The sequence below is a fragment of the Stegodyphus dumicola genome, chromosome 6, assembly GCF_044657685.1.
Source record: "Stegodyphus dumicola isolate Sdum_Otavi_A_Nest chromosome 6, ASM4465768v1".
NCBI lineage: Eukaryota > Metazoa > Arthropoda > Arachnida > Araneae > Eresidae > Stegodyphus > Stegodyphus dumicola.
Window position 1 is genome coordinate 211,613,074 of NC_140773.1, and position 25,765 is coordinate 211,638,838.

The window sequence follows — 25,765 nt, forward strand, 5'->3', positions numbered from 1 at the left end:
AGAGTGAAAAGTTAAAAAAAAAAAAAAAAAAAAAAAAAAGAATGAAAGATGAAGTCTTTCAGCTAACTTTCTCATCCAATGATTATAATTTTTAAATCTGGCATTACTGTTGATATTGAGCGTTACACGACACGTGTGTCGCTGGACTGAAGAGTGTTGAAGACTTTGAGATCCTGTAGCAAGTGTTTGGTGTTTTGTTCCCATCTTCGGGCTAAGGCTTTATTAGCAACTTGCATCCACCACTTGCTGAATATTTAAAGAAAATGTTGTCCATTGATGAATTAGCGTGCGTTTACAGCGCCCTTATTTTGCAGGATGATGAAATTGCTGTTACAGTAAGTAGCGGATTCATATTCTAGTGGTAGTAGTATAAATACTGTTGCTGAGTTTAAGTATACGTATTTCTGATTAAAAAAATAAATAGTTATCTTTACAAGAGTTACATGCTTCAAAACCATATTTTATGCAGTGACTCTTAAATTTGATACGAAAGTTACCCGTTAGGCTTAATAAGCCACATGGTGTAGCATTGTCTGAATGAATTTTTATTCACAAATCATTTTCTTGTTTATATGGAGTTTATTAAATAAATGTGAATTATAATTTACATGAAGGAGTTGTTTTAAGGGGGAAAATAAATGAAATTTGTCATCGTATAGAATAAATTTGCCAGAATTCACTGCTGGTGTGATGGATTTTGAACACTATTAATATATTAGAATGATTATTATTAGTATATATCAAAGCTTACCAAACTTCATATCAATTACAGCCGCATGTTGGAATTCGGCGAAGTTTAAGTCTGATTCTAAACAGAGGGGAGTTATTCGTAGTTTCCCTTCAGCTTATGAAGATGCGTCGATGACGGTAAAGTTTGTCTATAATTACAGCTTGATGTGTTAAAAAGAACTCTTTCAGTTTTTTAAATGCTACGATTCTTCGTCGATATCGTCTTGTAAATATTCATCTATCACAGCATTATTATGGTCATGAAACTTCGCATTTTTCTTAAACCTGCCCCACAGCAACTCTAATCGTTTTCTGCTGTCTCAAAATTATCCTGTAATTTCTTTGTATGCTTGTTCCACGGCAAGTATCTGTTACATTTGAAATATCTGTCAGATTTTACAATTTTCTAAAGGTAACATTGTCTTTATGCTGTGGCTGTAATCAGATTTATTAGAAATTCCATAAATTTATAATTGTGCTATGAGTAAATTTCTCTATGATATTAAGTGTTTTTGATGCATTATGTGCATTTTGTGTTTCACTTACAGAACATCCATTTTATTTTCACTATTGCTAATGATCTAGAAGTTTGGCAGAACTTTCTGATTCTCAAACTTTTCAGTCATGGTGCCTTTTTTCAATTAAAATCTTTCCATGGTGCCCTACCCTAAATAAAATGATTAATTGTATGTAAGAAGTTAAAAAACTGATAAACAGCAATAATTCATTAATATTTTTTTACATTAAAATAATAATATAATAGATGAGCCTGCAAATTGCACATTTTCTCAAATTCTAGAGATAACCTAGACATGACCAATCTCATTTCCTTTTCTACATTAATTTTTGCTTTATACTTCTTATAACAATTGCCGAAAACAAGCTTCGCACAAATACAATGTAAAAAATGGACTTAAAATCTGCTGAGTTTTATCACTTAGAAGGGGGGAGATATTCATCATTTAGTGAAATCCAAAATTCTTTCAATTCCATTCAGCCAAATTTTACTTTCAAACTGTTGTCTCAAGATAACTTGATAAGATTCTTTTCCACGAAAGTAAATTCATACAGGGCACTAGTGTTCAGTAGATCTTGAATCTATGCAAACGTATCAAAACGTTTGGAAGTATTTCTCAAACCAGATAATTAGTCGTGATAAGTCTTCAAATACATTTTTTATATCTTTAGGAGGACTTCATTTGCTTTCAAAATTTGCTTCAGTATTAAAAAAATAATCTTTACCTGCATTTTCATTCAACTTTTAGTTTTTTATAAAAGCTGATATTTTTTCAATTGACTTCAAAAGATGGATGCTTTTTCCCTGCAGAAAGAGAGACTAAGATAGCTTTTCGGAAAAGTTTCGTAAATGTGCCAGTTTTAAGACATCGGCATCAGCAAAATTTTCTGCATCTTTACATTCTTCCTCCTTAAGCATAAAATAAGGTATTAATGATGATAAATAAAATATTCTTGCATTAGTTCAAAGGTATGCAATAAAACATTACCCTGAAAAGCCATCTTGCACTGCTAGAATATGACAAAGATGAGTGTTTGGCTACCATGGTCTCGGACGGTCGTTTTTTTTTTTTTTTTTTTTTTAACCTTGTTTTCTGTGAACGAGATTTTATAAAATATACCACATTCACTGCACTGATTCGGATGATACAAGCACATCTCTATTAATAATGAAATGTCTCCACAGTGCAATTGGTGATTAGCTTTTAATATGTGTCTATAATCCTTCATAGCAGCTAAATATGAAGCTAGATCCATGAGTACTGACACCAATGTACTTAGGCCAATTCAAATTACTTTCAGATATGACTGTTATTAAGGGTTTCAAATAAGCTGAGCATTTACTCCTAAAATATTTTACAAAGCAGATAGTCTTTAATATTACCATCTCTAAACCATGCATAGTTTATTAAATGAGTATCCCGCTTTGATGTGTTATTAATGATCAAACTAAGTTGAGAGGGTAAAAGTTTACAATTGGGTGCCCCTTGACTTTTGGCGATTCTTTTTTGACACCAAGATCAGCGCCAGGAAGGCACAATTTCAAGATGGCCGCTACACAAAACCAAAATGAGAAGTCAAAGAATTGCACAGACTCTGTGTCCATGTACACATCAATCTGTTTTCACTTAAAAAAAATCCTAGAATTGCACAAACTAGGCATTGCGCACTGCCTTAAATTTGTCCATGTACACATCAATCTATTTTAATTTAAATAAAATCAGGAAGCTAAAACTATCGTGGTAACCAGAAGTGAGGTTTCATCACCAAAATTTTAAAAAAAAATTGTCACTAATTGAAGGGGCACCCAATTCTACACTAGAGCCGTTGAGAGCACTGAATATAGTAGAAAGTGTATGTGCCCACCCTAGGGTATAGTTCTATCACTTCGAGACATTGTATTTTATTTTTAAAAATTATGCTATGAAATATAAGTATTGCTGACTAAAGAGAGTGGAATAAAAAATAAATGCCAATGATTATAAACTACGGAGTGGCTATGGTTCAAAACCAGTGAGCAGAAATAGGGAAATTGCATAAATGGTTATCATGATGCACACTAGAGGGAGTCGCATTAGCTCGAGAAAGTTTAGGGATGGGATTTTTTGGTTTTTAACTTTTTGTGTTTTTTAATTTTATAATTTTTTTTTGGTATTCAACATAAAAAAAATCAGCATAAAGTCATAAATCAGCAACTAACTGTTAGTAAAACGTAAATGTCGCTTATCTTCTTTCAAATATGTCCAACTATTATTAGTGTAAAATATTTAATGCTACTTCATAAATTGCACAAAATTTATTTTATTCTGAAACTTATTATGTTAATTCTTGTTTAGTAGTAATGCATACTACTTAGGGATTATTTTATTTTTAGGTTATTTAAAAAATGAAATTCTGGCATAGATAATATTTTTAATTGAATTTATTCAGTTCCCATTTGATCATAGGTCTTTAATTTTTTCATTAATGGTCCTTAAAACTACTTAATTTCCGTGTGCAGAAATGTGTAAACCGTTATCAGGTGAATTTTGAAACAGTTATTTTGTCTGACAAATCAAAGTTTAACATTTTTTAGAGTGATGGACAACAATATGTGTGTAGAAAGGCTGACCCCCGAACTGGAAATCGGCATTTAACACCGACACTGAAACATGTTGGAGGGAGCGGCATAGTTTGGGGCTGTAATGGAGTTGGTAACCTGTGCTTCATTGATGGTATTGTGACAGCACATACATACATTGACATATTGCATCTTAAAATGAAATTCAGCGCCCAAAAACTTAGGGACATCATTTGTGTTTACAACAGGACAATGACCCTAAGGATGCAGTAAACCTTACCTGGCAATAGTTACTCTATAACGCTCCTTGCCAGTTAAAGACACCGCCTGAATCGCCTGACATAAATTCAATTGAAAATTTATGTCACAAATTTAACCAAAAAGTTGGGAAACAAACAGGGTTTGTAACAGTCCTTATAAGTGCTTATAAGTCCTTATATTTGAAAATAAAATATAAAGGCCCTTATAGGTGCTTACTTTTTCTTTAAAGCCCTTATTTTTGTTTGTTTTTAGTGCTTATTTTTTGCTTTCAGTGCTTTTTTTTTTTTTTTTTTAAATGTATGCGCAATTTTTCCCGGTAACAAAGTCGAAACTAAATAAACAACTTTTCTTCCTAATATGGAATGTCAGATGGTGAATCATACTCCCGGAAATAGCTTTTCCCCCTTTTCTGCATTAACATAACCTTTGGTCTGCACGGAGAGTACAGACAGGTGCCCGTCGTTCTGTTGGTCAAAGAATTACAAAAGCAGTTGAAAATTCCGGTACATTCGGCATTCTTTTCCTCCCACCCAAGTACTACACACGTTTGAATTTCTATCAAGATCTTAATAATTTGCATTCTTGTTCTGCTTGGTCAGTTCATATTCATGTTTATTATGATCGTTATGCTTATATTATGAGCATATGTATGGATGTTTATAATAACATAGTTGCAGTAACTGCTGAAGTATAGTAAACTTCCAAAAATGGTTGTGTTTTAACACAGATTAGCTTTCTAAGGAATAATATTCGGAATGGCTTAAATAAAGGGAAAGTAATTTAATAGTCAAAATAATTTCATTTTTTTGGCCAATACATTATACAGTACGAATGTTGGGAGGTTCTCCCCTTTTTCCGCAAAATCTCGAATATTGAAACTTATAGTTCGTTGCAAAACAAGCAACGGACTTTTTTTGGTCACTTTCCAATCTGGATTGAATAGGACTAAAAGTTCTGCGGTCTACCAACCCAAGCGAAGGATGATTTAATTCCGAAAATTTAGTGCAGTCTGTTGAAAATCAGAATGAAAAATATCCCAGATTGGTAAGTCTCTTTCTCTAGTTCTTTATTCTTCCAATACCGGCAGCTGTTGAATCCGATTGCGTAATATCATGTAGGAAAGAATTACAGTGCACGTATTGCGCAATAACGTTTGCGATATTTTGCAGAAATAATTAATTTTGATGTTCGGTCCCAGATTTGTTTATGAACACTTAAAAGAGTTTTCCTGTGCTTGCAAAGCAGAATATTTTTCTGTTCCGTTGGTTTGTTTTTATATGAAACAAACTAACAAAACTTGCACATATCGAAATGTCAAAAGCATTTATTTAGCGGAAAAATCTAAAGAACGGCTTCAGTCTATCCCCCTCCGCTCCTCTTTTTCAAGTTACGCTCCGCTGTCCGAATATTCGCCAATTTTCAAGTATGCGGGTAGTTAAGCTTTTACTGTTAAAGGATGACTGCATGAAGCAAATTTCTGTCTTCTGATTTCAGAAATGTTCCTCTTTTTTATTTAAATTACTTTGCTTGCAATATCTGTTAAGGGAAAACTGATATACGAAGAAAATTTAGAAAATGTTCAGAATTTAGATTTAAATTAGTTAAATATCAATAAGAGTGGAAAAATAAATTGTATTTATTATTACGAGGGCCATCCAGGAAGTAGATTACGTTTCCGTCTGTGTCCGCTAGGGGCGGGGCTAGCGCGGCCATCTTGGGGTCAGAGCGTTGCGCAGCTCAGTCTGCATCTAGCCGTGCTAGTGAGAGGTTCGTGCTGTGCTCCGTTCAGATACTGTGACGGTTTGAAATGTCTGCGTTAATTGAAAATCCCGCGAGCTGCGAGGTGCGCTCAGTAATAAGGTTTCTGACTGCAAAAAACTGTAAACCGATAGAAATCTATCGGCAGCTTCGTGAAGTGTATGGGGACAACATTATCACTGAAGGTGGAGTGCGTCAGTGGGTCATAAGATTTCAAAATGGCCGAACCAATGTTCACGACGAAGATCGAAGTGGGAGACCCAGCATAGTGACCGCCGAACTTCTCGAAAAAGTCGATGCTAAAGTCCGTGAAAATCGAAATTTCACAATAACGGAACTTTCTTTGAGTTTTCCACAAATTTCGCGAAGTTTGTTGCACGAAATCATCAGCGAAAAGCTTGGTTACCACAAGTTTTGTGCAAGATGGAAGGCAAGAAGAGGTAACGAAGTGGTTGAAGGCGCAGGCGGCCGAATTTTTCGACGAAGGAATTTCCAAGCTCGTACATCGCTACGATAAATGCCTTAATTTGTATGGTGACTATGTAGAAAAGTAGTATTTGAGTGTGGCTTTCATCTGTATATAATAAAATTTGTTTCCTATACTTTGTTTATTTTTTTATTCCAAAACGTAATCTACTTTCTGGATAGCCCTCGTAAGTTCCAAGCGAATAGAGTAAATGTGCCTTATTATTATTTATTTCCTCTATTTTGAACTGAAATTTCATCATTAAATCTTGTAATATAGTTTAGTTCTGCATAGTTTTTTTTTTTTTTTTTTTCCTTTCCTTTCATGTAGGGAAGAATTACAGTGTTCAACAGTTGAATTTGTGAACTAGTTCTGTAAATTGAACTGTTATTTAAGATTTTAAAAAAAGTAATTATTTTCCATGATTGAGGTAATGCTTATTCTCTCTTAATAAATACTGCATTTTTCATATTTTAAATTACGAGTATAATTTTTAAGGTTATGCAGTTGTGTATAATGCAATTAAACAGGTGCTTATTTTTTTTCTGAAAAGTGCTTATAGGTTCTTATTTTTTTAACTAAAATGTGGCTATGAACCTTGACAAAGTTTTGTGTAAAGATGAACTTAAAGCGTATGCTCCTGAAGGAGTGGCACAAAATTCTCAACAGAACAAATTGAGAGTTTTATGATATAAAGTATTCATATTTGTGTGTTGGATGCACATTGATCACTTAAGATTTATTTTGGAAGGAAAACATAAATTGCCATTTAAAAACCCTTTTTGTTGGTGCTTTCTGATTATCGACACATCCTTCAAAAAGGCATGAAAAAGTATGGATGGGGCAAAGCACCATGTTGCCAAAAGGTGTGTGTGTGTAGCACATGTGTTTGAGGACTTGTGGATTCGCACTTTTAAAATTCAGTAGCCATTTATTAGTATGTCTGCATTAAATATTTTGTTTTAGTCAGGATGAATTGTAATTGAATTCCAATGTAACCTTTTAATTTCAGCTATTCTATGGTTATCGTGTTTAGCGTGCAGTGTTGAATTTTTGCAATTTTGTGTTTCTTGAATGAAACTGATCATTGTGTACACATAGAAAGTTACAGTATGCCAAAAAATTAAGATTTTCCAAAAAAAAGGTATATGTTTTATCTGTTAATGACTGTAGAAAAGTAGGTGGCACTATACTTCACGACAAGCTAACTGGAGAATACTTACAAGGCTAGAACGACCTTTTCACAGCTTTTCACCCTGTTCTTCAAGTTATCCATACGCAGCAAACTGCCACAGAGATTCAATTCTTCCAATTTTCTAAACATTTGACGAATTCTTGCCAAATCCAGCATATTTAAATAACAATCTTTTTATGCAGTGAAGCTGCAGCTGAAATTGATAGTTCATCATAGTGTAAAATGTAGGGCATGTTATTGTCTTAATTTATGTGAAATATTTCACTATTATCTAAATGTGACAAATTCAGTCAAAAGTTGTTAATCCGGACTCGTCGGGACTTCGGCGATTCCGGATTATCGGGAAAAAAAAGAAGCTTAATATTTATTTGTTTACTTTATTAAACATTTCTTTCAATGTAAGTTGTTTTAAGTTGCTTCGTTTTATGTGATAATACTTTCTCATTAATTCTATTAACAGACATAATTTCTTCTTCAGTTACAAAGTTCCGCTGTTCAAGTCCTATAATTGCTGTGTCGAGAATACTGACTAATTTATCAATCGAAATTTTTTCGTTTTCAATAACCCCTGTGTCACCTTTCTTCACTATCAGAAGCAAATTATAATGATGAGGAATTTGATTTAAATCATATCAAAGTCTGAGTACATCGAGATTAAATATATTTAGTAAGGAATTATAAGCCAAATAGAATAAAAACATCTGCCCTGAAGATAAGGATAGTGCTGACAGATCAACTGCCAATTCATTGTGCGTCGCGGCATTCCCCCCACCGCTGAGCAAAGTGAAATTGATAAACAGATTTCGGAATGGTTAGAGAAACGAAGGATATGCCTTTATCCAGTTTTTGCAGGAATTCCACTTTTTGTTTAATGAACTTCGAAGGATACTTTTGCTTTGTAGATCCTTTACATATTAGTAAATATATATCGGAAATTCTATTTGACATAATCAAAAGTTCAAGCTTATTTTTATAAAATTACTCTAACAATCTGCAAAAAATAATAAGCCGGATTCAATTCGAAGATTAAGAAACAACGTAATCTGCAACATTAACTGAAACGTTTTCTCAACTCGACGCATGCGCAGAATGTTTGTAGCTTTCAGGTCCGGATTATGGCAGTCCGAATTAACGACTTTTGACTTTACTAATTTCATGATCTTTAAAACTTGAAATCGGAAGAGCCAACAATGTATTCCTTGCAGTTTGGGTCAAATTTTTTCCCCAAGACGGTTCACTTAGTTAAAAGTAAAATATATGAATTTGGAAAAATCTTGTAGTAAGCAATTTTCTCTTAATTTTTAAGAGCTTGTTGCTATGAAAGCAGTGAACGAGGGTAAACGTTTTATTTTTTAAAGACTAATTTGCGGTTGTTTAAAAAACTGACAATATTTTATAGCAGACATTATGAAAATTATATCCTGTACTGTCTCCTAAGAAACATGCATTTCCAGTCAGTCTAAAAAAATAACCCTCCTACAGTATGTTTTATCCTATCTTTCTGATTACTGTTTAGCCCTGGAAGACGCTCAAAAAAATTCTCTGGCAATCTCCAGATTCGTAGAGGGGGTTTCGTTGGATAAAAATCCTATAGAAGATTCAGATAATGAAGGTATATTTAGTGATCATGTGTCAATCAGAAGAACAGTGTGACTCTTTAGAAGACATTTTTTGTGATTAAACTATTTTATAGGGAAGGATAAAAATTAGCTCCAATAAGAGATTTATTTGAAAATTTTGTGAAGAATTAACAGAAATTATATCATGTAGGGGAATACGTGACTTTAAACAAAAAGCTAGAACCTTTTCGAGGACGATGCTCCTTTCGGCAGTATGTACATAAGAAACCTGCAAGGTATGGTATAAATATATTTGCTATGGTTGATTCTAGAACCTTCTATGCTTTCAACATGGAAATTCATGCATTTTAGATGGGCCGTATAAGAAAGTCAGCAGTTCTAGTGAAATAGTAAAGTGCATCTTAGCTCTATTATACAAATCTGGAAGAAACTTTACCACAGACAATTGGTATACCAGTCATGAATTGGCCAGTTTCTTACAGAAAATGATTTGATGAACCACAAAAAAAAAAAAGAAAAATATGTATAATACAGGAGATGTTACATGTGCTAAAGGGAAAAAGAAAAAAAAATCAAAAACTATGTGTGAAGTGTAAAAAAAAATGTCAAGAACACTGTGAAATGGATACTTCATGTATATATTGCAAAATATCTAATGCTTCTTGGGCCTATTTGACTTCAATAATTATTATATAACTTGTTATTCATGTAATAATTCTGCATAATTTGGATTATAATTGCATTCACAAAAAAAAATTCTCATAGAAATCAATGATTCCGAGACTTCGGGAAAAATATCTATTTCTTATTAATTTTAGAATTAGCATTATTTTAAGCTATTTTAAATAATAAATGTTGCAATCAATATAGAATGCATTCTTTTACTGGATTGTTATAATATGTACGTCATTTAATTGCTTGGGGTGTGTTGACACCCCATGCGCGTTCTCGTGTTGCATAATACAGCTTGCATCCTCACGTGTTAAAATTAAAAAGGCTGGAAATTGAGATCTTCAAATTGCGGTCTACTAAAGAGTTTACCATTAAAAATTTCAAGATATTAGAAAAATAGTAAAGCTTTAAAATTGTGAAACAAACTTAAAAATTAAGAATCAAAAGATCTTATGCCAATTAATTAATCATATACCAACAGGGTTGCCATGCTACAAGTACCTGTTCTCGTATAAAACAAAATGGGTTTAATCCTAGTATACGGTACCATGGAGGTTAGAATCAAAGAATAGGTATTGTAAAGAACGAAAACCTCTCTGCTACAGGCGTGGCTCCGTTCCATCATAGAGGGAAACAGCTGTGCATCAGTGACATATCTGTTGCCAAAGCTCGAAACCGGTGTCGAAGTTCGAAGGTCACGTTATCAAGAGTTCATAAAATGAATATCTTTTAAATTTTCTTTAACCACTTGTGCAAAAAAGACGTGCCACACACGTCGAGATGCTTTTGTCTCGAACCGCGAGCGACGTGAACACCACGTCGATACGCATTTATCGCAAAAATGAAAATAACGTGGTGCACACGTCGCCTAACAACGAGATTGTTTATTTCTCGAGTTACAGCTCTGGATTGCACTCGCAGATGCGGAGCGGCGTAAATGAGACACTTTACCGCTTGTTATATTGTAGCGCACGGCACCGCAACCATGAAGTTTAGTCTTAGCGCAAGTGGTTAAACTCTAAAAGGAAAAGAAAATATTTTTTGGCGCAAGTAAATTAATTCATATATTAGTTTTTTTCAGTGGGGGAAAAAAACTACGAAAATCCGTTTCTAAAATTATTGCGAAGAATCCAAGAAGAAACATCCTTTGATAAAACGTTTCTTCTTGGATTTTTCGCAATAATTTAAAAAAGAATCTTCGTAGCTTTCTTTTTGTCAAAGAACGTTTCTTCTTAACACGTGTTTCTCAATTTCCTGTACACATCGCGGAGAGGGAAATTCTGGCCGCCAGGTTCCGTCGTCAAATCCCTTGGCAAATTTTCCTTCCGCATTCTAACGGCGTAATAGCATTTTACTTGTATGGAACCTTTTCTTCTTTACATAGACGTTCTTTGGTTAGAATAATCTGCATGTATGGTACAATGGGATTTGGCGACATGACGATGCGCAGTAAACAGGTCATTTTGGTCTTGGCGACAATTTTCAAAATTGTGCCAAAGCCTTACCGTATACTAGAATTTTACCGCAAAATCTTTTTAAACCTTTTTTTTTTTTTCCTTTTTAATAAATACCTTGCCATTTTGCAGTAAAATAAAAAAATAGTAATCAGTCATCTAGGCTAACCATGTAATATAACTATAGTCGCTAAGCTAAAATATCGTTGAGTATTCTAATTCTATTTTTATGTTATTCGTATAATTTAATGTTGCTTCTTCCCTCTAAATTTATTTATTATTAGTAAATAATATTTCCAAATTTCAGGAAATTTTCTCTGGCATAATCCTGAAATTAATTCTAGCAGTATAATGACATACCATTACTAAATTTAATGCACATATTTTTTCCTTATGTATGCTGCGAAATAAATATAAAATACCTCAATTTATTAAAATAGATTTCTTTCTTTTAGTGTTGCTTAAGCTGCAGAATGTGCAAAAAAAAAAAAGCCTAATTTTATTTCAGATTGGGAAGATTCTAATCTTAATCTTCAGTTGAGAAAACAATTATTATAATTTTATTTGTGTTTTCAAGTGTTAAGGTGCCTTTTAAGAACATACCTCACACAAATTAAATTTACCTAAAATCTAACCTAACTATTTAGCATTGCATTGTGATTGATAAGGACCGGATTAGCCTCATGTTGAACTGGTGGTGATCATGAGTAATAATTAAATAAAACATACATTTGTTATCCAATGTATATATCTTAAATTTTATTAAGTTTAAGTGGAAAAGTAAACAAAATTATCAAATAAAGTATACCAAGAATAATTAAGAATAAATGTCCTCTGGGATTTATTGAATAATTAAGTGAATTTGCTACACAATACAAGTAATACCATAATTAATTTACCTCCTAGCACAGCCAACGTGCATTATGCGGATAGACAGGAATTTTCTTGAAACACACCTGGAAAAGTCAGGGAATTTCATTTTCCTGTTTGAGGGGCAATCCTGTACCAATTAATTCCACTAATCAATTAAAATTGTAACATTAGAAATGTTGTTTATTAGTTACAACAAAGTGCAAACATTCATAAGAACTAAAAAAGTATGAAAAAAATGTTGATGCGTCTTCTGGCTGGTTGACTTGTTTTAAGCAGCGACATAGAATTCGAGAAATTGGACTTTATGGGGACAAACTTAGTGGTGAACAACAAGCAGCCAATGATTTCCACCATGAATTTGAAGAATTTGTTTTAAAAGAGCTATCTTTTCAACAAATTTATAATGCCGACGATTCGGGACTTTTGTGGAAATGTCTTCCCACTTGCATTTTATCATTTGAAAGTGAAAGTAAAGCGGCGGGTCATAAAAGCAGCAGGGAAAGGATTACTATCATTTCTTGCAGTAACGCTACCGGTGGACATAAACTTAGACTTGTTGTCATTGAAAAGTCAAAAAAAAAAAAAAAATCTTTCAAAGCCACAAGGATAGAAAATTTGCTCGTTGATTACTTTAACTAAAAATAAGGACAGATGAACAGAAACATTTTTCAAGAATGGTTTGAAAAAATCTTTGTTTTTCAAGTGCGTTAACATCTTAAATTGTAAAACCTGCCTGAAAAAGCTGTGCTATTGATCAACAATGCATCTTCTCATCCAGCAACAAGCGTGCTAAAGTCTTCTGATGGACAAATTTTCTCTACCCAAATGTTACTGAGCTAATCCAACCCATGGACCAAGGAGTCATTGTAACAATGAAGAGAACATACCGAACCAAGCTGCTAATGACAAAAATTGAAGAAGGTTATGATCTGAAAGAGTTTTGGAAACACTACACAATCTTGGACAGCATCTACAATATTGCATCTGCATGGTACTCGGTGAAACCATCAACCCTCATAAAATGATGGAGAAAACTCATGCCTAATGTTGAAGCCAACAACAACCTAACCCCTTTTAGTTGTGAAGAAGAGAATGAAGTTAATCTTTGGAATATGGTAACAGGTAGTTTGGTGACATTTTGGTAAGGCGATAAAGGTTACTAGCTAGGACTTTAGCAGTGTTCATGGATAAAGTCAAGAATGTGCGCAATGCCATTTTTGTGCAATTCTGAGATATTTTTTTTAAGTGAAAATAGGTTGACATGTACATGGATACCGTGTATGTGCAATTCTTTAAAACGTGGCAAGCAGTTTGCGATTCTGCACTTTCTCCCAATTTCGCACCTAATCTTCGTCATGATTAAGCACTTTTGTTCCATAAAAGTTCTAGCATAAGCGTAATTCGGCTAGCAGATTGTTGTAAAAAATTTTTGAGTAAAAAAAAAAAGCCTACTTCGTGAAAACAAAATGGCGTTAAAAAAAAGTAGCAGGGTTGGTCGCCAAAAAATCGGCAAATTACCATAATCCAAAGATTAACCAAAAAATTAAATTCTTAAAATGTGTATAAGTTAGGCAAAAACTATGCATTTTCTTTGAGGTATAAAAACAACAAGCATATCATATGAAAAAAATCTTGTTATTCCTTTCCTTAGATGGAATCATCTGTAAGTCAAGTGCATTAATGACAGTTGCTTAAGCCGGTACTGGTAGTATGCAGCGAGTTTGTTTGTAAGCTCTGAACTGCATAGGAATCCCTCTCAGTGTTGTATAAAAAAAGTTCTTTACCCTTATAAATTCCCCACGAAACCATCTCTTCCTTTAGACCGAAACCCTTGTTCCTTCTACCATAGTTAATTTAATTGATCAGTACAGCCGTATTGGTTAGGTGATTTGAATATAGCAAAGCACGCAAGAGATATCCGACTAAACGGTGGGTTGCATTTCATGGAGGATTTTCTAAAGGAAACAAGCTCGTATTCACGTTACACATAGGAAAACCACCAAAATCGACCATGAATACGGCCCGTTTACTTGTGCTCAAACGATTAAGCGATTTAACCACTCGGCTACTGGTGCGACAGTTCCATATTATATTTTCTAAGGGATTTGTTAGCTTGTATTTATAATGTTATAACTGTTTATAGGTCTTCCTTTTTTTCGCCTTGTAAACAGCTGTTGTATTTTTAACTTGTGGCATTGGAAAGGTTTTTTAACTCAGGTATTCAATCCTGCAAAGATTATAACAAGTAACAATATTGTTATCATATTTATTAGGAAAATGCCCTCTCGTAATTGACAAAAACATTCATTACGATAATCTTAGCGGTACTGTTTATTCAGGTTTATGAGGTTTTCTAGCTTTATCGAGATTGAAAATCATACGCATATATCGAAGATGAAGCAAAATACTATAAATGCTTTTCTCTTCTCCCAGTCAGTGAATGAATGCCCTAATTGCTTTTCTCGTCAAGAGTGGGGTGAGGTCGGGGTTGCTTGAATTTACAGTTTCGCCAAAAAAGGGGGATGTCTTTCTGATGGTCGTTGAATGATTGACACGATTTAGCAAATTTTTAAACAAAAAGCTGGACACAACGTAATCTATCATTTGACACATTTTTTCCTCCCGTTCTCTTTGTTCAACGGTATTCATATATCACAGCGTAAATTTTAAAATATTACTTCTCGAAATGGTAGAACTATATTCTATGGTAGACACGTACACTTTCTACTATATCCAGTGTTCTCAACTTGGGTTGACCTGAAATATAGGCACATCTTTGGAATAGACTTAGATACCCAAACCGTTCTCAAAGCCAACAGTGAGTTTGCAATGTTTTGTTAAAGATGCAGGTAATCGGAAAGTACCATTTTATTACTTTTTATTGTTATTTTAAGCATTCTTGCATTTCTAATATTTAAAAAAAATTTGTGCCCATTATGCGTGTATCAGTTAGGATCTACTGTAAATCATATATTTTAATTTGAAATAACTGCACCAGACACCTAAGCATCTTTACTGCTTAGAAATCTCCAGCATTCAGTTATACTTAATATTTATTTGTGGGTTTTGTTTTAAAATTCTGGAGGTTAAGTTTTAGAATTGCATCAGTTTTATGTGCGTTTTCTTATTTTGTTGGGTTAAAATTAGTTGCATATAATTATTAAAATGAATTATTTAAATAAATATTAAGTGTTCTGGGAAAAAAAGTTTTAGTCAAATCAGAATGTTAACAAACAAAATTGACTCCGAATTAAAAAAAAAGTGAACATCATTTGAAACTTATTTCATTAAATATGCATAATGAACATTTGATAAGCCAAAAGTTTGTGGATATTTTCTTATCTAGGAGTAAATTAATTACCTAATCACAAATCTGAATGTAATAATATATTTTTAAAATGTGTTTGCTCATATGATGATCAGTTGTTTCTTGATGAGAACTGAAAGTCTTGACTGATTTAACGAGTCTAATGAGCTAAATATATATCCTATTAGTTTTTAATGGTTTTCCTGATTGCATAATTCTTGTTGCTGTATCACAAATTACTCTTAAGCCCCGTTCACAAGAGCAGATTCGACTGGTAGTGAAAACCGGTTCTTCCAACGTGTCCCGTTTACATGGGACAAGCATTGACTGCCTCGCCGAATTGGAGGTAGAACTTGGTTGAATGTTCCTTACCTCTCGGGAGCAGGGCAAATGGGGAGAATTCCCGTACTATACTGCGCGGTTCACTTAATTTTAGTTACTGCTTGCTGGATTGTCAGCGAAATAATCGCGCTGATAGATAGCATCCCCCCAAAAATTAAATAGAACTGTACAAGATACAGAAATTATAGACATACAGACAAGGTTACCTGATGCTTCAACGCGACAAGGGACTCGGTATCTTTTTAATGTTTTTGTTTTTTTTTTAATTTAAGCATTTTCATCTAGTTTTTATGAATATTATTAAATGGTTTTGTGAAACAAAATAATTTTAAGCTGAAAAAAAGTTTTTGCTAGTAATTTTTTTAATTTAAATTTTTTGAAGAAAAATTTTACAATTAAAATGTCTTTCTTCTCTTACAATTTTCAATGTCTCTCCCCCCCCCCAGTTTTTTATTGTATTTATTAGAGTGTTTTTAATAACTTCAAGGAATGATTTTGCAATTAATGAATTAGTTTCTGAGAAAAAAATAAAAATACACTTTTATCTAAAATCTTTAAAACAGATATGTACATTTTCATTTCAAATAATTCTTCCTTTCAGTATTTTGCAAAACCCATCCTTGTTTCTATAAAGTATATAATTTTTAAATAAGCAGTAAAAATAATAAAAAAATTAGTCCATACCTATATATGTTTTAGGACTTTAAGTAAAAGGATTTATTGAAAAAAATGCAAAAGGTTTCTCAGTTTGCATTTGCAGTTTAAAGAATACAGACTGTCTAAATAGCCATTTAATCATTTCAAATCTTTAAAATTTTATTACTGAATTTCAATACACACATATATATAAATCAAACCTAGTGCTATTTATTCAATTCGTAAATATAAACATAAATTACAAACCAATTTTTAAAACCGTATGCGGCCAGAAAAATTGCAAAAACTCATAAAACGCAAGCAGAAATTTTCTTTACCGGTTTTTGTTTTGTAAAACACGTTCAAAACAATTTTAATGCATTGATTAATTATAATATTGTTGCGTGCGTATGGGTTTGTAATAGATTGATAATAATTCGTAAATGATTGTCATTGCACTCAAATTCGATGATAGCTTAATTAAATTAATTTTATCAACAGAAACACTTCACAGTTCTGGAATTTTCCACAGAAATACTCGTACAAGTGTTTAGAATATCACTAAGTATAATCAGTAATTATGCTTCAATCTAATAAGAACTTTAAACACAATCGAATGCAAAACACATCTTAAGAGAAAGTTAACTCAGAAATATCTCCAATCTCTCGCTGAACTAACAACTGGCAACAATAACAACTTATATAGCATAAATAATGTCATAAAAATAGTGTGGTATAATGAGATTATTACTTTGAAACCGATATTTTGCATTGATGTCCAAGAAGAACCAATATTTCCCATTCTGCTTTATTGCATATCTTTCAAAAAAGTAAAAAAAAAAAATCATCCAATTTATTTCCTTTATTTTTTTAAATGCAAAATGCTTGGTTTAAAAGCTGTGAAAATGTCGAAAGTTTGTAACTGATATATTTTTAGATATGAAATTTTAAAATTATTGGGCATCAAAAAGTCTAAAAATATGAACTGGTTTCAAAAATTCTCACAAAATATTTAAAAAAAAATTACACTAAAAATTTCATTTAATTTTTTTCCTTCACAGTGTGTTATGGTGTAAACTATGTTATGAGATTCTCCCTTTATTTGTTAATATTTGCAAAAAATCAAAAGCGTGACACCACATCCACAAACAATGTATGTACAAAGTTTGAGTTCTATATCTTATCGGGAAGCAGTTTAAAAATCCATGACTATCTTTTAACCATAGCGACAAGCTCCAAGAGTGAAATAAATAACAGCTTATAAAGTAATAATAATTAAAAAGCATATATTTTTCAGGAACCATTACGAAAGTTCAGGTACTAGTTGCGAAAGTACAGATTACAAAATTAACAACGTTAAAAATGTGTAAACAGTATTAGAAATCTGCCAATTCCGAGACGGGATTGTTCACAGAGGCTTAGGTGTAAAGGGAAAAGACGAAACTCCTTCATGTCACCTTTTCTCCTCTTGCTAACGCCAGCTGTGCAAAGGAGCGTTGCATGTGAACGGGGCTTTAGATACTTGCTGTCTTTTTGTCTTTTGGGGGTCATATTTTTTTATAATTCATGCATTAAAAACCTACAGAGTTTGCAATAAGTTTTAGCAGTTATTGCAGCATTTCTAAGTATTTTGATTACTTGACTAGATTTGTATCTTTTAGCCAAAGAACGTCTATGTAAACAAGAGGGAAAATTCACTAAGAGATTTGGTGAGAATTTTCCCCTCTATGATACACCGGACCTGGCCAATATTTTCTTCATCCGCGATGTGTGCAAGAAATTGAGGAACACATGTTAAGATGAATAAGAAAATTAGGTGAAGTTTCTCTTTCACTGGCTATTGAACTTGCATTATCCGTATCGCAGTTTAATGTCTGATTTTATATCTGTCAGTATGGAGGGGAAAAAAATGGAGTCGCACAGCTTTTTAAACTCTTGATAAATGTGACCATGGAACCTGTTCGAACTTCGACATCAGCTTCGAGCTTTGGCGATAGATATTTCACACATCTGCAGCTGTTTCCCTTTTCGTTCGAAGGGAGCCACTCCTGTTGCTGCGAAGTTTTCCTTCTACATATTCTTTGTTATACCTTGACTTAATAGGTTCTACCGTCTAAACCACAAAACAAGCAATGTACTTTTCTAAACAACACACACCACAAGTTCTTACAAATGTTTTTCCCGTCATTCAAAATTTATGGCAATCACACAATCGATTATATCATAATAGGGTTGCATAACATTTAACTACTTGGGTAATATAAATGAAAGAACTGCATGATAATACAAGGGGCGTCTTTGAATCTACTTTAACCGAAATGATCTCCAATCTGAAATTTTTAATTTTTCATGTTTTTAAGTATAAGCTGAAAGCATTGTGTCTAGCAAATTAAAAAGTCAGCTGTTCATGGACTTGCAGGTAAATTTTGAGTTGTGTTTAATTTTTCTGTCCTGTGTTTTGAAATCTTGGTTTATATACTAAAATTGTTACAAATTATCAGATTTTTAACTTTTTAGTGTAAGGAAATATTAAGTGAATTATAATTTCTTAAGCTGTCTTTTTCCGCAGTATTCTGTGCAAATGATGACTAGAAATCAGCTGATATACTGTGATGGAATTGACTGATTTAATGAGTCTGATGAGCACTATGCATTTAAAAGTTTTCTCATTTTGTTACACTCTTGTTAATGGTCTGCGTTTTGCAAAGTATTTAACCATAGCATTTTAATCTCTACATGTAACCAAGAATTGTTATGTCTTTAACATTTGTGCATCATCTTCTGAGTTTGTAGATTATCCTTATAGTTAACAAGCCTGCTGTAGGTTCTGGTCACATGATGGCTTTTGGTTATAAGGTATAAACCAAGCTTCATTGTTGGTTAACTACAACTTGCTACATTCCAAAAACTGATTTGAGGATTTTATCTTGTTATAATAATCTACCTATCACGATAAAGCAAATACGAGCTGACTTTTGATCAACAGTTGGATCTGCCATTTATATTTTACTTGATTTGCTACCGCTTAAATCTTATTAAACAGGTGTGAATGGATTAATGACTTTTATGCATTATGACTGAAAACCTTCATCTGAACTAAGCCTAAGGGGTCAGATACTGTTGAAGTCAAAATATAGTTAAACAAAATAACATTTTTAGATCTTTATAATTAACTATTTTATGACATGAAATTTTGAATGCTTATTTTGATATCCCTGAAATTGTATTTATTTGTTCTGTTACTTATGTTCCATATATCAAAATATATCCATTCAAATACTTTGAGCCATTGCCATAAAATTGTTATATGTACTGGTTAATGGGCAAACAAATCACTATTTTTTAGCCTTTTCTCCTTAAAATGAGGTAGGGAAATGACTATATAGAGTGACCAGATGAGCCATTTTTCCAGTATTTATGCAGTTTAACAAAATTTCATAGAGATATAGTTTAAAAAATAATGCACAAAGTAGGAAAATAAAAATTATATGAAGTTGTAAATGCAAAATAAAGTTACCTTAGAGGCACAAGCTTGTTAAAATGTTTCTAACTAAACATTTTATCATATGTTACTATATTATTAATTGTTCCTATATGTGATTTTATTTTATAGAAATAAAATTGCATACAGGAGCATATGAGGAATTTCCTGAAATGTAAACAGGCATGGTTCTTAAGTGGCAAAAGCATAACTATATTTATGCTATTACTTTGTTTCTAGAATGAATTTTTATGTGAATTTGTAATTCTTGTATAAAGTACTTGTAAAAAAATTTTTTAAATTTTTTTTAACTCTTCCTTATTTTTTAAAAGTAAAGTTAGTAGTTGTCAATTTTGCATGTGCCATTAAGTAGAGGAACTGGAGCCAGCACAAAATCATGATATCCTAGGTCTTTAAAGACATAAGAAAGTACTATACCGCATAAGTGGTTAAAGACGAGCTGCGTTGCCAAGGCAACCAGTCTGTGCTACGTCACAAAATCTGGTTTTTAGGGCTTGTGGCATAAGGTTCCAAGTTTTCAACATAAGTGTCGACCAATCGGAACAAAGCTTAATGAAGTGGCTCTCTGCAGACGATATCACTGTTACATCGAATGCAACATTTTTTTTTTTTTTTTTTTATATGGAGCACATCGTATCCAAACGAAACAATGAGTTGATCTTGAAAGAAATCTATGATGATGACATGCATTTTTTTATAAGTTTTCACAATAAATTGAAAAATATGGATGAAACTCGTAAAGCAAAAGCTCATGCACACTGTGTATGATCCTGTAGATCAATTTTTCTCAACCACTGTGCCGCCAAATTTTAGAAATGTATACAGTACAATTTATAATGGGTTTTAATACGGTACTCATGAAAATTGACAAACTTCGTTTTTTAAGACGTTAATAAGCTCAACAATTGTGTTATCCAAGCCGATTTGGTGGCAAATATTTCTACATTTAAATTAAATTTGAACGAATAAGAAGATCTGATCTCGCTTTCTAATTGAGATTTAATTTTAAAATATTCTGAAGAATCGATCAATTCGTTTTGGATTAACATTAGATGCGATTATCCCATGATGGCCAAAAAAGCTTTAAAAATATTATTACGGTTTGTTATATCTTATTTGTGTTAATTCGGATTTTCAGCATTAACCAACATAAAAACAAAAAACAAGATCGAGACTGTTAAATGTAGAAGACAATATGAGAGAAGCATTGTCATTTTTACGACCAAATATAAATGAAATCATCAAAAAAAGTCAAGCTCAAATTTCACATCAAAAGTATTCTTATTATTAACTTGTATTTAATCCAATAATAAACGTACTGCTGTTTTTGTATTGCATATTATATAGAATATTATCTAGATTTACCAAAACCCACTTCAGTAGAATTAAATCACAAACATTTAATCTTTATAAGTGTACCTGAAGTGTTTCCTGCTATCATTCTAATATATGGGCATTTAGTTTTAAGAATTGCTGACTGAATTGCTCCTTTTGTAATTTTTGAGATTATTATCTGCTGTTAGGATTATACCCAAAGCATAAAAGGTTCATTTAATACTAAACATTAAGTGTAAATGAAAAGGAGAGGCTTTTTGTATGCTATTACGTATGCTCTGGAAGCTGGAGAGTAAATTAGATCGGTGCAAGACAGTATTCTGTGGTTAGGCATATTGTCTCTAAATTATACAAACATATCTTTATGGGTATGTGTAGTATAACAGGGTCCCGACTTTGAATAAATACAATCAAAGTCCCCCCGTCAAGTTAATGCATGGCTTGTTGCTTTCTAGATTTGTTGAATGACATGCCAATCGTTCTTTTATAGCAAGTAAAAGTAACTGCGTTATAGGAAGGCAACTTCCCTCTCCTTTGTTTAACTGTTGATGCTCACAGATAGAATCCTGCCCTGAGAAATTGCACACAGTAAGGTTTTCTTAGACCTAGTTAGAGTATTTTTTATGGGCTTTAAAACTGGCTGCGTGGCCTGATCCACAGTTGACATTGGTGGTGTTCATCTTTCCCTTTGGGGCAATATCTAAAATTGTGGTTTTGACCTGCATTTGATGCAGCAAGTCATTGTTACACACAGTTTGGGAATGGTGGAATTTCTAACAGCAGGAGCATTGAATAAATACATCTCTGAAAGTGGTCCTTTAGTACTCATCAACAAGCACCTCTTGTAGCGAACCACTTGGCTTCCAACTAGCCATTGTATTATGAAAATTGGTATCTTTTTTCAATGCTCTGTTGTCATCTTTTAAAGTTGTAATAATTTTTTGTCAGCTTTCCTGTAACACATGCACCAACTTGCTAGTTCAGAATCATTCAGATCTTGAATAAATACAATACTAAGAAAAATATTTACAGTTCAGATTTTTAAAATATATACAGTAAAATTCCAGAAATCCGCAAAGCTTGGGACCAGAGGTTGTGCAGATTTTAGGATTTTGTGGATTTCAGGACAGAAAAGATAAAGCATAATATTTGGTCTAAAAGTGCAAAATGAAAAAGGCATATTAGATACATTTAATTAAATTATTATTACATATATAAATTGATTATATTATTCATTGTATTATATGTTCACAGCATCGAGGTTTGCCGATTTCGCCTAATGCAAAGATTTCCACTTTTGAATTCCGGTGTTAGAATCACTGTAAAATTTCAACAGCTTATCTTTATTTTTCTGTATATCATACACAATCGTGTTGCAATTCCATACCATTCTTCTATAAATCGAGGAGTAGCACCTGTTGTCATCTTGCAGAATTTGCACTTTTTGCGTTATCGTCAATGTGACGTGTTTACGTTTTTCAACGTTGCAAGCAGTAAAATCACGAGTACGTTTCTCATCTGTCATTGTATTAAAAAGGGCTGAAATTAAAAATATTGTTAATTTATCCACAAAACATCCGGATTAAAAAAAGGCAGTACTAAACAGTCTCGTGAAATGAAATAACAAAGCTCAGAAAATACATCGTGAACTTGAACAAAGAGTGGAGTGAATCGTCTGCTTTTTTACCTCGATGCAAATTAGAGGGGGAAAACTTCTCATTTATTATCTTATTTTTTTAACTTTTTTATATCAATAATTTGGTATTTCCGTTTTGACTCATTATTATTTGGTAATTAACATGTCATTATTCGGTAAGTATTTTTTCTTTGATATTTCATACTCAATGTTGCGGTTTCTGGAACCTATAGACTGAATGCTTACATTTTGAGAGGCAACGCGGATTTCAGGTCGGTGGATTTTCGGTAAAGTTCTGTTGAACATTTGAGTAGTTAAGATAACTACTGTGAGATATTGTAATACTGCACGATAATTTGAGGAAATTTAAGCATATTTCTTGTGATAATAATACATTTTTGTTCATTTTTCATCGGACTTGTGCATTCATTTCGTAACGAACCCGTATGCACGCAACAATATTATGTTCTTGACGAAAATATTCTTTGAATTTTGTATTCGATACTACAAGCATTAGATTTCAAGTACAGATGATGACTTCTGAATCAGCTGATAAAACTGTGATGGCATTGACTGATTTAATGAGTCTGATGAGTATTTTGGCAGTCAAGTATTTGAATTATGAATTTAATAGAATTCAGCAGAATATTCAGTATAGTAGATAATTTAATATATTTCATAATTTTCTGTGCTAATTCTTTCCTTTATTTTCAGCCTGAAAAAATTAGCACAATTTTAAAGGCTGCAAATGTAGATGTTGAATCGTATTGGCCAGGTATTATTCTTTGAAATCTGTTACTATTAATTTATTACTATGTTTTAAATTCATAATAAAGATTTCATACTCAAGCAAAACATCTATAACTTGCAGGTCTTTTTTCTCGAGCGTTGGAAGGAATTGATATAAAGCAGCTGATTACAAATGTAGGATCAGGAGTTGGTGCTGCACCAGCAGCTGCACCTGCATCTGGTGGTGCTGCTCCAGAGGCATCTGGAGGAGAAAAGAAAGAAGCTAAGAAGGAAGAAAAAGAAGAATCTGATCAATCAGATGATGACATGGGTTTTGGTAATATATTTTCCCATAGATATTGTTGCACAAGAATTACTTCATTTGCATGATATAATTCCAGCTGTCAGTTTAATAATTTTATTATACATTATACCCACAAGTGCCCTTACCCGGCCTTAATTTTTGCAGCTATTGGTCATAGAAATATACTTCAATTACAAAAAGGCTTTTAAGGACTCAAAGTTCATGTTTTTATGCTTTTAAATTAAAAATTATGCATAGAATACAAAATCTAATTTTTGGCTCGTTCTTCAAGTTTTCATGGCTTGTCATTTTTGCAACACCAGCAATTAAGTTATGGGATGATTTCTTTTGAATTTTTCCAGAAAGTATTTGTATTGAAATATATTTTTAACTGAAATAATTTTCACAAAAGTGGTAATTAAAAAGTCTTGCAGAAATAACATAGGAATATTTTTAATACAAAGCTTTTCACTTAAGCTATGAGTTGTTGCTGTTTATGTAAAATGTTTGAGTCTTCTGATGATTTTGTTAACGTTATTTTAAAATACAGATAAAGCAGTTTTCTATTTTCAAGCCGGTGTATCTTGTTAAGTTGTAATGATTTTGTCATGTGAAATAAATATGGCTACTTTCTAGTTGATGATGCATCTGTTTAGTGGAAATGTTGTTATGCCAGATTATTATGCTAAATAGTTTGTCTGTTAATGTTTATTTTGCTAAATGAAAGTAAAAATGGTTATAAATAGATAAAACATTGCTCATTTTAAATTTAATGCTGCTAATAATTAAGTCTGATTTTTAATTTATATGAAAATATATGTTTTCCAAGTATAAATTTAGATGAAATTACAGTAAATGTTAGACAGAAAAGAAGTTTGTAATAATTTTTCTGATTAATTTTTATTTGAACTGTAGTTAATATATTAGATATTTGGTGAGTATTCTATGAAGACTTAATTAATGTATGTAAATTTATTTTGTACTATTTAACTTTTAATTTATAGATGGAATATCACCAATTTTTTCTAAATGAGTACATGCTTTATTAATTACTAATTTTGTTTTCAATGTGTTTAAAAACATTTTGACAAAATTTTTCTCAGGTTTTTTCATTGGTTTAAAATATTTAAAAAGAAAAACCACAAAAGTGAAGGAAATAAGCTCCAAACCAATTTTAGTTTATTGTACAAATAAATTTTGATGTCAGTATTTTGCATTAAAATGATGCTGTAACTAGTTTAATAGCTCAGTTACCCCATAAGTGAAATTTTGAGGCCATAAATTCAGTTCGTTGTGTAGTGTGAACATACCCTATTTTAATATTTTAAAATTAGTGTCTGATATTAAATTTTCAAACTGTTTTAAATTGTCAAACGAGCATAAAGAGATACTGTTTTGCCTTTGGTAGGAATCTTCAGAACAATATTTGCCTGTTTCTTTCCAGTTGGCAAATTTCTTGGGTTATCTCCAAATTAGTATTTAAAAAAAGTGTTAGATTGAAGACTAAAAATTATATGCAAAAAAAAATGAGCTTTTCTTGTTTTCTAATTTGAAGTATCCTCCCAAAAAATAGTTTTTTTAGTTTAATATTAAGTACATTTCATTGTTTAAGTTGAATGTAATTAAACTAAAACTGAATCCTAAACTTATGAGAAATAGAAGTTCTAGTTATTAAGAAATTTTTAAATAAATACTTGTCATTGCTTATTTTGAATACAATGAGTTTTCTTATTTCTTTCAGGTCTTTTCGACTGAGGGACCAAGATATATTTGTATTTTGTACAATAAATCAGTCTTTTAAAATTGTTTTGTATTTTTTCAAATTAAAAACACAACCTTTAAACTATCCTCCATAGTTATTTGCCATATTTGTTGATCGCAACAAAATTTTCGCATTGTAAAATAGATGC

General features: G+C 32.1%; 1 protein-coding gene across 1 annotated transcript; it reads left to right on the forward strand.

Moving 5' to 3' along the window:
- Positions 1–107: 107 nt before the first annotated feature.
- On the forward strand, positions 108–25,658 carry RpLP1 (Ribosomal protein LP1). The gene is made up of 4 exons (XM_085819472.1): positions 108–335; positions 23,537–23,597; positions 23,694–23,888; positions 25,597–25,658. Exons 1-4 carry the CDS (start codon positions 264–266, stop codon positions 25,608–25,610), a joined length of 342 nt encoding a protein of 113 aa, XP_085675598.1. The 5' UTR covers positions 108–263; the 3' UTR covers positions 25,611–25,658.
- Positions 25,659–25,765: the final 107 nt, after the last annotated feature.